General features: G+C 40.6%; 1 protein-coding gene across 2 annotated transcripts; it reads left to right on the forward strand.

Moving 5' to 3' along the window:
* Positions 1 to 1,168: 1,168 nt before the first annotated feature.
* Positions 1,169 to 14,240, forward strand: LOC128115858 (zinc finger protein OZF-like). 2 transcript variants are annotated; one of them, XM_052746981.1, is made up of 4 exons: positions 1,169 to 1,528; positions 7,212 to 7,338; positions 7,539 to 7,599; positions 10,315 to 14,240. In XM_052746981.1, exons 1-4 carry the CDS (start codon positions 1,526 to 1,528, stop codon positions 12,080 to 12,082), a joined length of 1,959 nt encoding a protein of 652 aa, XP_052602941.1. In that variant the 5' UTR covers positions 1,169 to 1,525; the 3' UTR covers positions 12,083 to 14,240. The 2 variants fall into 2 exon arrangements, with proteins under 2 accessions (XP_052602941.1, XP_052602942.1); XM_052746982.1 differs by lacking the exon at positions 1,169 to 1,528 and having other exon boundaries at positions 7,234 to 7,346.
* The last annotated feature ends 642 nt before the right edge of the window (positions 14,241 to 14,882 follow it).

A 14,882-nucleotide genomic window follows, 5' to 3' on the forward strand; every position in this document is an offset into this window, starting at 1 on the left:
GACAGTGTTTTTTATGCTTGCCTGTGTATCACTATGGAAGTCTCAGTGCCATACCTTGCCACCATGATGATGCCATTCATGATGACAGTTGCCTAGTCCTCTGTCACTGGAATCGAGGCCCAAATTAGCACCCTATCATTATAAAAGTTGCCTTGGTCATAATGATTCTTCACAGCAATAAAACAGTCACTAAGACAGGTTGTCTGTGTAATATTTTGGTGTATTATTTTTCTGTGGGCCATGTACTGTGATATTGAATAAGGCTGACTGAATTAAAGAGTAATGGCCTGTCTTGACAAAACATAAAGTCATGGCACATTTATTATTGATTATTCATGCAGGCCCATAGTGTAAAAGAGCAACAATAGGGGCAGAAGTTAATGAAACAATGTGGTTTGGAAAGAAAAACAGCACTAGGCAGTTTCAGAGGGCAGTCATATGATGATGAAACAGAGACAGTAATTATCAGGGGGAATAGGGCCATTAGAGAGAAGACACCTGCTCTTCCTTAGAAATACAGAGAAGGCACTGCCCACTCAGCCAAGCATTTAACTGTGGAAGGAAAGGGCAAGGTGATTCCTAGTCCCAGAAACCAACGTCATACAGAATCTGCTGCTGCTGTGTTCCACTGGGGCCAGGTATATCCAAAGCTAGAACCACTGTGGTGTTACTAGGTCTGTGTTACTTTTTCTTGAAAGAAGAACGATGCAGCATTTAAAGGTTATGAATTCTTCCTCTGTGCTTCAGCTCAGCAGTGTTTCAGTTATCTCTTTTGCAAAATCCAATCCCTAGTGAGGAGACCTGGGGTGTTCATTGCATGACTCCGTGATAATGAAGCCTGTGTTGCATCTTGAGGCCATCACATGTGAGAAACTCAAGCTTTGAGACACCTGCCATGAAAAGCTGCATGAAGGTAGTGGAAATAGACAAAGAGAGAGAAGTTTGAGAAGTTGTAGAGAGAACGAGCCATCTAAACCCTTTGAAATGTCTGACACAGAGCTGCAGGTGTGTGCATTGCAGGGTTTTAGTATTGCCTTGTTCCAGTATTTTTTTTTTTTTTTTTTTTTATTTCTTTGAAAGGGGAAATGTATATTCTGGGTCATTGTGTGTTGGGCATATATATTTTGTGTTTTGATTTTACAAGATGCCACATTCAAGACACTGCCTTGATTTTCAGAAGAAACTTTGTATATTGGAACAGTGTTGGGACCGTTACATAATAAGGAGATCTTTGAAGGTCTGCTTAGATGCTTTCTCTTAGTTCTGTGCCTGGGGTGGAAGCCAGGGCTGGGAACCGCAGAGCTGTGTCCCTTCACAGGACTCTGTCGCTGAGGGAGCTCCTCCTGTCACTCAGGCCACATTAGCCAATGAAGGCGTCCAGGCGGACTACCAGTCTGAATGGGGGCGGGTACTTCCGGTCCGTCAAGGTGTAAGTTCGTTGGCGCTAAGCTGAGGGAGACTGTCGTGTTTCTCGTGCTGCGCTGAGGCCCACTGTGAGGAGAGCCGAGCGAGCTCGTGCTATGCCATGGTGAGTGAGGGGCCGCCGTCCCCACGTGGGGAGCGGTCCCGGAGCCGGTGTGAGGGTCCTCCTGGGACTGTGGAAACCGGCGGCCTACACGGCGCTCCGTGAGGTCACGTGAGGTCCCTGCTGTCCAGTTAACTCGGGGTCATGGGGCATCTGAGTAAACTCCATCTGCAGGCTGGGCCTTTGGAACACGGGGATGGGTGGACTGTGTGTGGATTTGTTCTTATTGCTAACGTCACTGTGCAGTGCTCGGGCATGCGCCACTTTCATCCTTGCCTTGGAAGGCAGATTCAGTAACTCAGAGCCCTGGTTTCTCTAGTGTCTACTAGAGGTTCTGCACTGGGCACTGAACATTCAGGTGTAGGATCCATCTGCTGTTAATTCTGTGCAGAGCATAAAGTCTGTGTCAACACATTTGCATGTAGATGACAGGGTGGTCCAGTCACGTATGTAAGGTCAGTCTTACAGGGTTTCCTGGCCTCCTGTGTCAAAATTGATTCTATATTAATTGTGTTTCTATTTTTAAGTTTTCTCTTAGGTTTTCTTGATCATCTTATTCTTTCCCAAACAGTACATAGAAAGTTTTAGGCCAGCTACTGGTATATAGTGAGAGCCCATCTCAACAATCCTTAAAGAAAGGTATATCTGTGTACTTTTTTTTTGGGGGGGGGTCAGAGGTAGAATAGTTGCCCTAGCATATCTAAGCTCTGGATCCCATTCTAGCACCTCAGAAAAACATCTTATTTAAGGCACAGTTATTCTTTGCTGTCCTAGATCTCCTGCACCTTCCTCTGCAGCCCATGCTAGACTGGATGCTCAGATTACAGGAATGTGCCACCTAGTCAGCTTGATAATATTGTTTAAAAGTCTCCTGAAGAGTCTTGAAAAGACTACCTAATCAAACAGAAGTACTAACAGCAGAATGCATTTACACTCCTCTTGCCCCAGGAGTTAAATCCAGCATAACATAGACTCTTGAAGCTCCTTTCTGTTCTCTCCCACTTCAGAGGGCACTCATCCAGGTTTCTGTTTAATACAACTAAGGTGAATCATCAGTGTGCTGGCTAGTTTTATGTTAACTTGACACAAGTTACAGTCATGTGAGAGGAGAGAGTCTCAATTGAGGAAATGCCTCCATAAGACCCAGCTGTAGGTTTGGGAGGTATCCAGCCCATTGAGGTTCCCCCCCCTCCCTATGGGCTGGAGGTCTTGAGTTCTAAAAGAAAGCAGGTTGAGCAAGCCAGTAAGCAGCACCTTCCATGTCATGTGCGTAAGGTCCTGCTTCTAGGTTTCTGCCATGTTTGAGTTCCTGTCATGCCTTCCTCCCTGAGCATAGGGAGCAGCAGCCCTTCTGAGTAAACATGTTTATTATTGGCTTCACCATGCAATGAGCACAAGTCAGCTACTTTTACCATCACAATGGAAGGCAGATTTGCTAACTTGCAAAACTCTTGTTTTTCTAGTATCTTCTTGAAGTTCTGTACTTGCCACTTAACATGCAGCTGTAAGACCCTTCTGGGGTTAATTTTGTACAGATCTTAACATCTGTGTTATTAATACATTTGCATATAAATGCCACAGTGTTCCAGTCATGTGGAACATGTAAGGCCATACTTGTTGGGTTCCCTGGTCTCATTGTTCAACACTGACTATATTTCAGTTGTGTTCGTATGTCACTATGTGTGCTGTTTATTCAGTCTTATGTTGATCATTTTTTTCATTCATGATGACCTTTTGCCATCAATTTTCTGTTGTTGATAGCATAAATTATTAGACATTTTATTAGACTTTCATTAAATGTATTGCTCAAACTCTGAATTTTCTTAATATACTATTGACATTATAGCCAAGGTGGCAGCAAACCACAGAGTTGCTTCCTTCTTGAGGTTGGTTCAGCTCCCTGCTAAGACTAGCCCATCTCCATCAGATACAAGTCCCACTTGGATCCACACTTCTCAAAGTTTCAGTGTGCACTGTTAAACCCTTTTCTTTTAAAAGACTCTTTAATTAGGTTAGCATGAATGTAGCAGTAGATAGGAACTATGGCCTAGGCAGGTAGTCCTCGCACAGGAATGGAGGAAAGAATTCCGTGGCCTAAAGCTGAGACAATTGAGTTCATCTGTGTGTCTTACTACACAGGTTGTAACTGTGGAAGCGAATCATTGTCATCCAGATGTTTTACTTTCTCCTTGGTCCTCAGAAACAAGATGTTGCTTGACCTCATTTTATCCCAGTTGATTATGTTCTAGGCTGTGATCAGACAGATCTGCGACTCTCTGTTGACTGAAATTTAAGACATTCAGAATTCAACTTGCTAAAATAGTGAAATTGAATTTAAAAACTTAGTAGCCTTGTGAGGCACTTCTACCCATTTAGAAATGCACCTTCCAGATGGCATCATCTATAATAGTAACCCTTAAGACACCAAGAGACTGCCTTCATTGCTTCTACCCTGCCTTATCTAAGATTTGCCAGGTTCTCTGAGGGAACTGGGTAGGGAGGGAAACAAAGGATAATGCTATGCACTTAGAGAAAAATAGGGACTTAAACCTAAGTGTGGAGGTCTCGAATTGTTTAATTTCTTCTTAGATGGAATTGGGAAGGTTATATTGAGAAAGTCTATAACATGGCAAGAAGTATTGGCTCCCCCATGTTTGGATAAATATTTATCTTCCCTTTGTTCCTATCTCTCTCTCTCATTCCCTCTCCCTCTCCCTTGTTCTTATTCCCTGTTTTCCCTCAATTTCCTTCACTCTTTTCCTATACTGCTCTTTCTACTTAGGTTATATTTCTTTCATGGTTTATATTTTCTCAAGACCCTCAGACTCCTACCTTTAGAAGCTTGGTCCCCAATTACTGGAACTAATTGTGTAAAATTAGGAGATATGTCCTTGTGGGAGTAGGTGTGTGGTTTGTTAAGGTGTTACTGTAGGTGGGCTTTAAGGTTTCAAAAGCCAAAGCCAAGTGTTTCTGCTTGCCTGTCTGTATCAGGAAGTTATTCTCAGCCCCATGCATGCCTACTTTGATGCTGACATTCATGATGATAATGGACTAATCCTCTGTCTGTGTAATCAAGCCCCAAATAAAAGTCTTGCCTTATAACAGTCACTTTGGTCATAGTGTTTCTTCAGAGCCATAATGCAGTAACTAAGATAGATGTTTGTGTAATATTTTGGCATATTGTCTGTATGTATTCTTCCTGTGTCCTGTGAAAATGAGTAAGGCTAAATTAAATAGTCATGGACTGTCTTGACAACAGATTTAGTCTGTAGCTTGGTTATTATACTGATGACTCATGCAGATCCATAGAGGAAAAGAGCAATAATAGGGGCAGAAATTAATAAAAACCTGTGTAGTTTGGCAAGAAAAACAGCACTAGGTAGTATCAGATGGCAGTCATGTTCCGAAACAGGCTGTAATTGTCAGGGAGCTCAGGGCCATTAAAGAGAAGGTACCTGCTCCACTTTGGAAATATAGAAAAGGTGTTGCAAGGGTACTGTACCACTCAGCAAAGCATGTAAATAGAGTAGGAAAAGGGAACAAGATCCCCAGTCCCAGAACTATATATAGAACTTGCTGTTAATCTGTTTCAGTGGGGCAGGGTCAATCCAAAGCTAGAACCCCATTTAACTGTATTATCTATGTGTCACATTTTCTTGAAAGGAGAAAGATGCAAAATTTAAAGGTCATGGATTCATCCTCTGTGCTTTCAGTTCAGCGTTGTTGCAGCCTTTTGTTTGGCAGAGTCAAGGCCCCAGTGAAGAGACTGTGATAGTTCATTGTTTGAAGGTGTGGAAATGAAGACTGGGTAGCATTTTGAGTCCACTAGATGTTGAGATACCCAAGCTTTGAGACACCTTCCATGAATAGCTACATGTAGGGTGTGAAAGTAGCAAGAGAGAGATGTGTGAAAAGTGTCAAAGAGAAAGAGCCTTTGAAACTGAAGCCTCAGGTGTCTGACACAGACATGCAGAGTTTGGTGTTTGCTCTGCAGGGTTTTAGTCTTGCCTTGGTCAAATCTTTCCTTCTTTGGAAAGGAAATGTGTATTCTGTATCTTTATGTGTTGTGTAGATATAATTTTTTTTATTTTTATAAGTATCACAGTTAAGAGACTCCCTTGAGTGTCAATAAACTTTGTACATTCTAACAGTTTTGGGACTGGTGCAGAATATGAGGATGTTTGAGGTTAGACTAAATACATTTTTCATTATGGGTTGAGTGTGAACCTATCATGACCTGTGTCAAAATGTGGTAGGTGAATGAAAATTCTCCCAGGTAAGATGATGTATTTGAGATTTTGTCTCTGGTTTATGGGTTTCACTAGGGTGCATGTGGTACCTTTAGGATGAGGGGCCCTTCTACAGTATGTTAGTCTCTGGGCCTGGGTGTTGAGTGTTTATACCCTGACCACGCTTGTCTTCTTTCTGTGGTTGAAACTGCGCATCCCCTTCCTTTCTTATGCAGCTATGCCATTACCACCATAACAGACTCCATCCCTAAATAATATAAGGTAAAATAGAAGCAATTGCTTTTCTTTGCTACTTTTCTGCCCTGATAGTTTTATTTTTAAATTTATGGCTGATAGAATGAGGTTTTTGTACATGTGAAACATTTGCTCATGTGTTGAGCTTTACCCACTTCTTTACTTTTAAACTTTGGTAGAAAGTATCATTTTTCCACCAGAATGTCATACATTCATGACATTAATACCAATGTTATGAATTATTACATTGCAGGTGGGTAACTTTCTCCATATCTTCATGCATGTTTTAATTTTTGAAATGTGTGCGTGAGTCTTTTGCCTGTATATATGCATGTGTACTATGTGTGTGCCTGGTGTTCCCTGAAATCAGAAGAAAACACTGGATTCTCTTGAACTGGAGTTACAAATTGTTAGGACCTCCAAGTGAGTACTGGGGATTAATGCAGGTCCTCTGCAAAAACAACAAGTGATCTTAACTGTTGATCCATTTTTATCCTCTACCATTTTTTGTTTGTTTTCTTTCATTTCTTTTTTTAGCATCAGCCATTACTTCACTAATATTTTTGAGAACCCTTTTAATCTGTCAGTGAGTAGGTTATTAAATATGCATTTCTTTGTAGGAATATCATATTAGCATTATAATTTAAATGAGGCACTCCAGTTTTCTGAAAGGAAAATGTATTTCTGGAGTGGATGTTTGAGTCATTGGTGGAATTTAGTGTGAGCCTCTGAGTATTCTCTTTTTTCTTTGTTTGTTTGAGACAGGGTATCAAAATGTGCCTTTGGATGACCTTGAAATCTCTACAGATCAGGCTGGCATGGAAAACATAGAGATTCACTTGTCTCTGCCCCTGAGTTTTGAGATTAAAGGTGTACACCACCATGCCCATCTTGTCCATCCTTTTTTGATGTCAGTAATTTGGATACAATTTTGCTGATTGTTCTGTTTGCGTATCTTTCTATATATGTAAGTCACATTTCTCTTGTAATGCCATGTACTGTTCAGAGGGCCCAGAAATGAGAGTCATGGTCCTCCTTTTCTGTTTTCTTTAAAATGACTTGGTGATTGCATTTGAAATTCTATGATATGAAATAAATTTGTTGAGTGTGAAGAATTATGTAAATATATTCTCAATAAAGTGTACATTTACAATGCATTCAGCCTCACCATTTCTGTTACATATGTGTATGGTATATTTTAGGATGCAGTGACCTATAAAGATGTGCATGTGAACTTCACTCATGAAGAGTGGGCTTTGCTGGATCCTTCCCAGAAGAGTCTCTACAAAGATGTGATGCTGGAAACCTGTGAGAACCTCACTGCTATAGGTAAGAATGTGAGTTTTCCTTTACTTTTTTACTTGAGACAAGTCTTTTTTGGAGTTTAGTGTTCTATTGTCACTTCACCTATAAAAGAGGAAGAATGTGGTGAATAAATCAGGCATGGTTGTAAGGTTCACTGATGATAATAACTTAAATTTTACATAATTTCTAATAATATAGCATACATTTCTGGTACTATATTTTAGGCTACAAATGGGAAGATCAGAATATTGAAGAGCATTGTCAAAGTTCTAGAAGACATGGAAGGTAACTTACTTTCTTTCTTTCTTTCTTTCTTTCTTTCTTTCTTTCTTTCTTTCTTTCTTTCTTTCTTTCTTCCTTCCTTCCTTTCTTTCTTTCTTTCTTTCTTCTATGTATTTTTCACATCATATATCTTGATCCCATTCATTCCCCATCCCTTTGCATCTGCCCTCTGCCCCTGCTTGTCCCACCTCCATTAAAAAAATTTGAAGAGAAAAAGAAGGAAGAAAATATGAGAAAAATTTTAAAAAGGGAAAAAATTAGAAATCTCATAGAAGCTGCAGTAAGACCCAGTAAGTCACGTTGTATACCCCTTTGTCCATACGTCTCTGCTTGCAAGTGTTCATTGCAAAGAGTCATTGGTCTAGTTCAAGGCCCTTGGTCTCCACTACACATCCAGTGCTGAGCCCTCTCTAGGACTCTTCCTGGACATCCCACTGATACCCTGTATTATGGAGATCCTGCAGCTTTGGGTTTGTGGTTCATGTCCCTTCATGTACTCCAGCAGATCATAAATGAGGTCAATGTTTGGGACAGATGAAGTCATAATGCTGGGTCTGGGAATAGGCAGCTATAGGGTTGGTCTGCCAGATCGGAAATGGGAACATCTCTCCCATGGTTACATTTTCGGGGCTGGCTCACCTACACCTGTCCTAACCATATTGGCTCTATTTTGCTGCCCTGGGAAAGTTCAGGGCCTGCTCTCTCAAATGTTGAAGCTGGTTGGGGGTCAGGGACAGCTCTCCTGCTATTATGACCACAATGCCAGCTCTCCCATCTACCCCAGGTGTTGATGGGTAGGGGGAGGGAGGAAAGGGTAGCTCTCCCCAATCCATGCTACTATAGAACAGATGGGTAATAGGGACAGTTCTCCCCTGCTCACAATTTTGGGACTTGCTCACTCAAAACTGTGCTTACAGGGTTGGCTCTATTGTGCTGCCCCAGCAAGGTACAGGGCCTGCTCTCTATATTGTTGCAGATGGTGGGGATCAGGGATGGTTCTCCCACTCTTATGATCACAGGGTCATCTCTCCCACCTGCCTCCAGCATTCCTGGGCTTGGGGAAGGGCATGTCTCCACTGCCAATGTCACCACAAAACAGATGAGTAATGGCGACAGCCCTCCCATGGTAATAGTTTGGGGGCTGGCTCTCCCACACATACACTAACAGTGTTGGCTCAATTTTGCTGCCCTGGCGATGTACAGAGCCTGCTCTCCTGAGTGTTGCAGCTGGTGGGGGTCAGGGACAGCTGTCCTGCTCTTATGACCATAGGGCCGGCTCTCCCATCTGCCCCAGGCATTGAAGTATAGGGAGGGGGCATGGAAGTGCATCTATTCCCAGCCCATGTTGGTATGTGGTAGATGAGGGATGGAGCTAGGTCTTCCATGCTCCTGTCCTCAGGGTTGGCTCACCTGTGGTCTCATCAACAGGATCATCTCTGCTGTGCTGCCCGGACAAAGTGCAAGTCTCACTTTCCTGTGTGTTACTGCTGATAAAGGGATCAGCTCTCCTCCTCTCTCATCTTCAGATTTGTTTCTGTTCACAGGACTTGAACCATTCCATCTTTCTCTCTCTCTCTCTCTCTCTCTCTCTCTCTCTCTCTCTCTCTCTCTCCCTCTCTCCCATAAGACAACATACTGTACCTCTGCTCACTCTAATAGTGGCCTTCTGGCTGGTGCTGTGAGGTACCAGGTGGGCCAATGTTTTCTCTTAAGAGCTTAGGGTGGGCAGCACCAGGCCTGCATGTGGGTCTCCTTGTCTCACTCATGTCACCATGGCACAGGGCTGGGCCATGCTTCCTCATCACAAGGAGATCATTATAGTGCCCAACCACCTGGTACCAGCACTGGGCAGGCTCCTGGTAGTGCCTGTGGTTGCATTCTATCTATCCTGGCCACATGGTGTGGGGTGGGTCCTTGGCTGGATTTCCCCTTCAGGCCAGGCTTAGAATCCCCTGCCCTTCTTCAGCTGTGTTGTGTCCATTGCTGATTCAGCCCTGGGTTGGGTCAGTGGCTCCTGACTGAATATGGCCCCTACAGACCCGAGAGTCTGTGTCCACTGCCAATTCAGGCCTGGGTTGGGCCAGTGGGTCCTGGACACAGAGGGTGCCCCCCCCCAGACTGTCAGTTCTCCAGCGGTCACATTCAAAGAAGGTAATTTTCATGTATACATTTCTGTCTCTGAAATTTTAATGTGCCCTGATATTTAATGAAAAGCAACAGTGTAGATAATTACAGCTTTGTGATGATTATAAAATTCTTACAGCATTATGTACCTCAAATTCAGGTAACTGATCTGTGTTGGCAAGGCATTCTTCTAAGAAACAAGACAAGGAAACAATGCCTTAACAGATTTCATATTAATATTATGCCATATTAATATTAATATTATACCATATTAATTATAGCTCCCTAAGATCCATGTAGATCCATCCATTTACTTTTATTCAATGCACTAATTGTAAAGGCATTCACATTGATTAGGGTATTAGGGTATGTCCAAGATATTTTATATGCAAATAGCCCATAGTAAAGCTAGTGTTGCTCATATACTTATAGTGACTTACCATAGTTTATTGAGAGGGGCAGTTTATGAGGGTCAAGAAAGTTGTTGTAGTGGAGAGAACTTAACCTCTACACCATATCTTTATGAGAAACAGAAAGTTAAACTGTGCAAATGCATTCTGAAAGCCTTTTGGTTTGTTATTGTTCCTTTAATAGGTATATCATCTGTCACTCAGGATACAAGCCATGTGATCCTAAGGGATATGGAAAGAAGCAATGTACCTCTCTTTCTCCCAGAAAAATTAGAAGATATATAGTAGTTCCCACTATGAGAAGACTTTGTAAATGTGATACAGGTGTACAATTAATTGGATTTCCAACTGCAGTGGGAATACATCTATATACTTACACTGGAGAAAAGCCTCATGAGTACAAGGAATATGGAAATTCTTCTGTTTGTCCTGGTTCATGTTGCACATGTAATGTGACTCACACTACAGGAAAATTTTATGAAGGCAATCAATGTCTTAAAGCTCTGAGTTCTTCTAGCTCTCTTCAAAGTGATGAAAAAACTCATATGGGAAAAGGATGCCATAAATGTGAGCAATGTACTAAAGTCTTTAACGATTATAAGTATCTTCAAACATACAAAAAATCTCATAATGAAGAAGAAACCTATGAATGTAAACAACTTGATAAATTATTTAGATCTGATTCCTCTTTTCAATTACACCAAAGACCTCTTTTGAAAATAAAACCTCATGAATATCATCAAGGCAATAAAGACTTTGCATTTTACAGTCATCTTCAAGTACCCAGAACTCATACTAAAAAGAAACAGTATGAATGTCATCAATGTGGAAAAGCCTTTGCACGTCCTAGTCATTGTCAAATACATGAAAGAACTCATACTGGAGACAAACCCTATGAATGTAATCAATGTGGCAAAGCCTTTTCACAGAACAGTCTTCTTCAGAGGCATGAAAGAAGTCATTCTGGAGAGAAACCCTATGGGTGTAATCAGTGTGGTAAAGCCTTTGCACGAAAAAGTCATCTTCACCGGCATGAAAGAAGTCATGCTGGAGAGAAACCTTATGAATGTAATCAATGTGGTAAAGCCTTTGCACATAACAGTCATCTTCACAGGCATGAAAGAAGTCATTCTGGAGAGAAACCCTATGGTTGTAATCAGTGTGGTAAAGCCTTTGCTCAAAAAAGTCATCTTCACAGTCATGAAAGAAATCATACTGGAGAGAAACCCTATGGATGTAATCAATGTGATAAAGCCTTTACATGTTCAAGTAGTCTTAAACAACATGAAAGAAGTCATACTGGAGAGAAACCCTATGAATGTCATCAATGTGGTAAAGCCTTTACAGATCCTAGTAGTCTTAAACAACATGAAAGATGTCATACTGGAGAGAAACCCTATGAATGTAATCAATGTGGTAAAGCCTTTGCAAGTAATGGCAATCTTCAAAGGCATGAAAGAAGTCATACTGGAGAGAAACCATATAAATGTTGTCAATGTGGTAAAGGCTTTTCAACTCGCAGTTATCTTCAAATGCATGAAAGAAATCATACTGGAGAGAAACCCTATAAATGTAATCAATGCGGTAAAGCCTTTGCACAGAAAGGTTATCTTCAGAAACATGAAAAAAATCATACTGGAGAGAGACCCTACAGATGTAATCAATGTGGTAAAACTTTTGTACATAGCAGTCATCTTCAAAATCATGAAAGAATACATACTAGAGAGAAATTTCAGGAGCCTAATAAAAGAGGCACCAGGCAAAAACTCCATCATTTTGGAGATGCCAGTACTATGATGTGTCCACCAAGACCATCAGCAGTGGTGAAGTGGAACCAGTCAGAGCCTAGAAGAGAAGTTTTGTGTACTGTAGAGAGTGTAGCCAGAGAAGTGACCCAAGCCCTTTGGAGAAGCCCTGAAGATTGTGAGTGTGTCCCAGTCCTTGGATGTTGAGTTATTTATACTGTCAGAGTTTGGTTTTGTTTTTTTCAGGTTGTGACTATCACGCTTCTTTCTTGAAGGGAGAAGATATTTAATTTTGACTTTTTACAAGTTGAAAGAATTTTTAATGTTTGAATTTGTAAAAATTGTGGGACATTTATTAAAGTTATTTATGTTTTTAGTGTGAGAGCTTGTGAATGAATAAGAAAGGAAAGGTTGTGGCTTTTTTTTTTTGAGAGAGTTTCTCTGTGTAACAGTGCTAGCTGTCCTGGAACTCACTTTATAGACCAGGCTGGCCTCAAACTCACAGAGATTGCCTGCCTCTGCCTCTCAAGTGCTAGGATTAAAGGCATGTGCCACCATTGCCCAGCTTAAGGTTGTGGCTTAATAGGGATGTGTTTCTGTGTCAAGCTGACAAGTGATCAATTATACTGGCTAGTCTTACATCAACTTCACATGCAAACTAGAATTATCTGAAAAGAGGGAAACTCAATTGAGAAAATACCACCATAAGATCTGGCTGTAAGTCATTTTCTCAATTAGTGATTTATGGGGAAGGGTTCTGGGATCTAAAAGAAAACAGGCTGAGTAAGCCATGGAAAGCAAGCCAGTAAGCAGTACCCCTCCATGGCCTCTTCATCAGCTCCTGCCTCCAGGTTCCTGCCCTGTTTAGATTTCTGTCCTGACTTCCTTCAATGATGAACAGCAATATGGAGGTGTAGATCAAATAAACCCTTTCCTACCCAGCTTGCTTTCTGGTCATGGTGTTTCATTGCCAAAATGCTAACAAAGACATCCTGTCTCAAGAAATCCAAAAAAAGGGGTTATGGGCAGATGACTCAGCAATTAAGAACACTGACTGTTCTTCCAGAGGACGTAGTTTCAATTCACAGCACCCATATGGAAATTTACAACTGTCTGTAAGTCCTATTCCAGGATATCCAACACCCTCACACAGACATACATACAAACAAAACACTTATGCATGTAAAATAAACTGTTAAAAAAAGAACATATCACATTATGGAACTTTCTCTAATGTAATCTGGACTTATCTCTACTCAACTAAATCTTTTGTTGTCTTCATTCACATCAAGAGAACTGTGTTAACAATTACAATAAAAAACAATGTGCAGAGTCCATTCACAGAGGGATAGAAATCCATTCAAGCCTTCAATAACCAAATACCAGGGTATTTCATCACCTCCATGTGATAGAAGACAGAAAGTAATGACACATTTTCATCTTCTACACTATAATGACATATTTGGCAGTTGGGGATTTGATTCAGTTGTAGCACTGCTGTTGGGTACCTAAGTTTGGTTCCTAGAACCCATATCAGATGGCTCAAAACTACTTACAAAGCCTTGTCCTGAAGATCTCATGTACTCTCTGGCTTCCTTGGCCACCAGGTATGCAAATGGAGCAAAGATAGATATGTGTGTGTGTATGATTATATTTTAAAAGAGCTTTTCTGTGTATATGTTGTATTTTTTCCTAAAATTAAAATTAATTTAGGTGTTATGTCAGAACACAGTCCTTGAAAGGAGTCATTTGAGGAGAATTTGGATGTTTATGTTAGCAGTCCAAGAAAACAGGCAAGACTCTTGTGACCTCAGTTTCTTCAAAGCCAGGAATTGTTATGGAATGTTTTTTTTTGTGCTCCTCCCAGGTGCATCAGGCAGGTGTGAATTGACTTCAGATTTTTTTTTAAATTTTTAAGATTTATTTATTGATCATGTATATAATGTTCTGCCTGCGTGTATTCCTGCAGGCCAGAAGAGGGAACCAGATCTCATTATAGATGGTTATGAGCCACCATGTGGTTGCTGGGAATTGAATTCAGGACCTTTGGAAGAACAGCCAGTGCTCTTAACTGCTGAGCCATCTCTCCAGCCCTGACTTCAGATTTTGTATACAACTTGACACACAAAAACACATCCCTATTAAGCCACTTCAATACTCAGTATTGCTTGCTATTGTTAGTCAATTAAATGTTTGAATTATCCTTTATATACTTTTATGGAAAAACGTATTTTTGTTCCATGTAACCTTTTTTTTTATCATTGTATATTTATTAAACTCATGAGAACTTTACTCATCTTACCTTTCTTAATCTGCAGAATATAAATTGTCTGGGGCACTGAATAAAGTTGGCTATTGTATGAGACTTTAGTCCTCCTCATTTATTGGCTCCATTCTCCCAGGTCCCACCACTTCTGGAGTGGTGAAAAGTTGTAATTGAACAGAAAGAAGTCAGCTACAAATTATGAGAGTGAAAACCCTCAGAGTAGTTTAGTGAGATTGATGGCACAGAAACCAGGGAAAGTTTTGACTTATGTTGAGCTAGTGCATCATTTTCTAAAAGAAGGAGCACAAGTATTAAATTCACAAATATTAGATTGCTTGCAAATTGATTATAATTATAACTCCTGGTTTCCAGAAAAGAAATTTTAGATGAAGTATGGGACAGAGCCCAAAACAATATTGGAAAGACATATGAACAAGGAAAAGTTCCTGTTCAATTTTGGGTCCTTTGATCATTAACATGGACTATTACCAAACAAAGAAAGATAAGGAGGACATTAATTATGAAAGAATGATGGCGAATTCCATGAATGAATATAGACTTTATGATCAAACTTTAAAATTGATAAAAGGCAAAAAGGTGATTTGTTAAGATAAAATCAAGAGTAAAAATAGTATCACTTGTATGTGTGCTTGAGGACAGCTCCCTCAGCTCCCTCTCTAGAACCTCCTTTAAATACATATTCTCCATTTTCTGAAAATTATATGAAGTATGGCGTGATTT

This window comes from Peromyscus californicus, unplaced genomic scaffold, assembly GCF_007827085.1.
Source record: "Peromyscus californicus insignis strain IS unplaced genomic scaffold, ASM782708v3 Scaffold_1__1_contigs__length_55948999, whole genome shotgun sequence".
Classification (NCBI taxonomy): domain Eukaryota; kingdom Metazoa; phylum Chordata; class Mammalia; order Rodentia; family Cricetidae; genus Peromyscus; species Peromyscus californicus.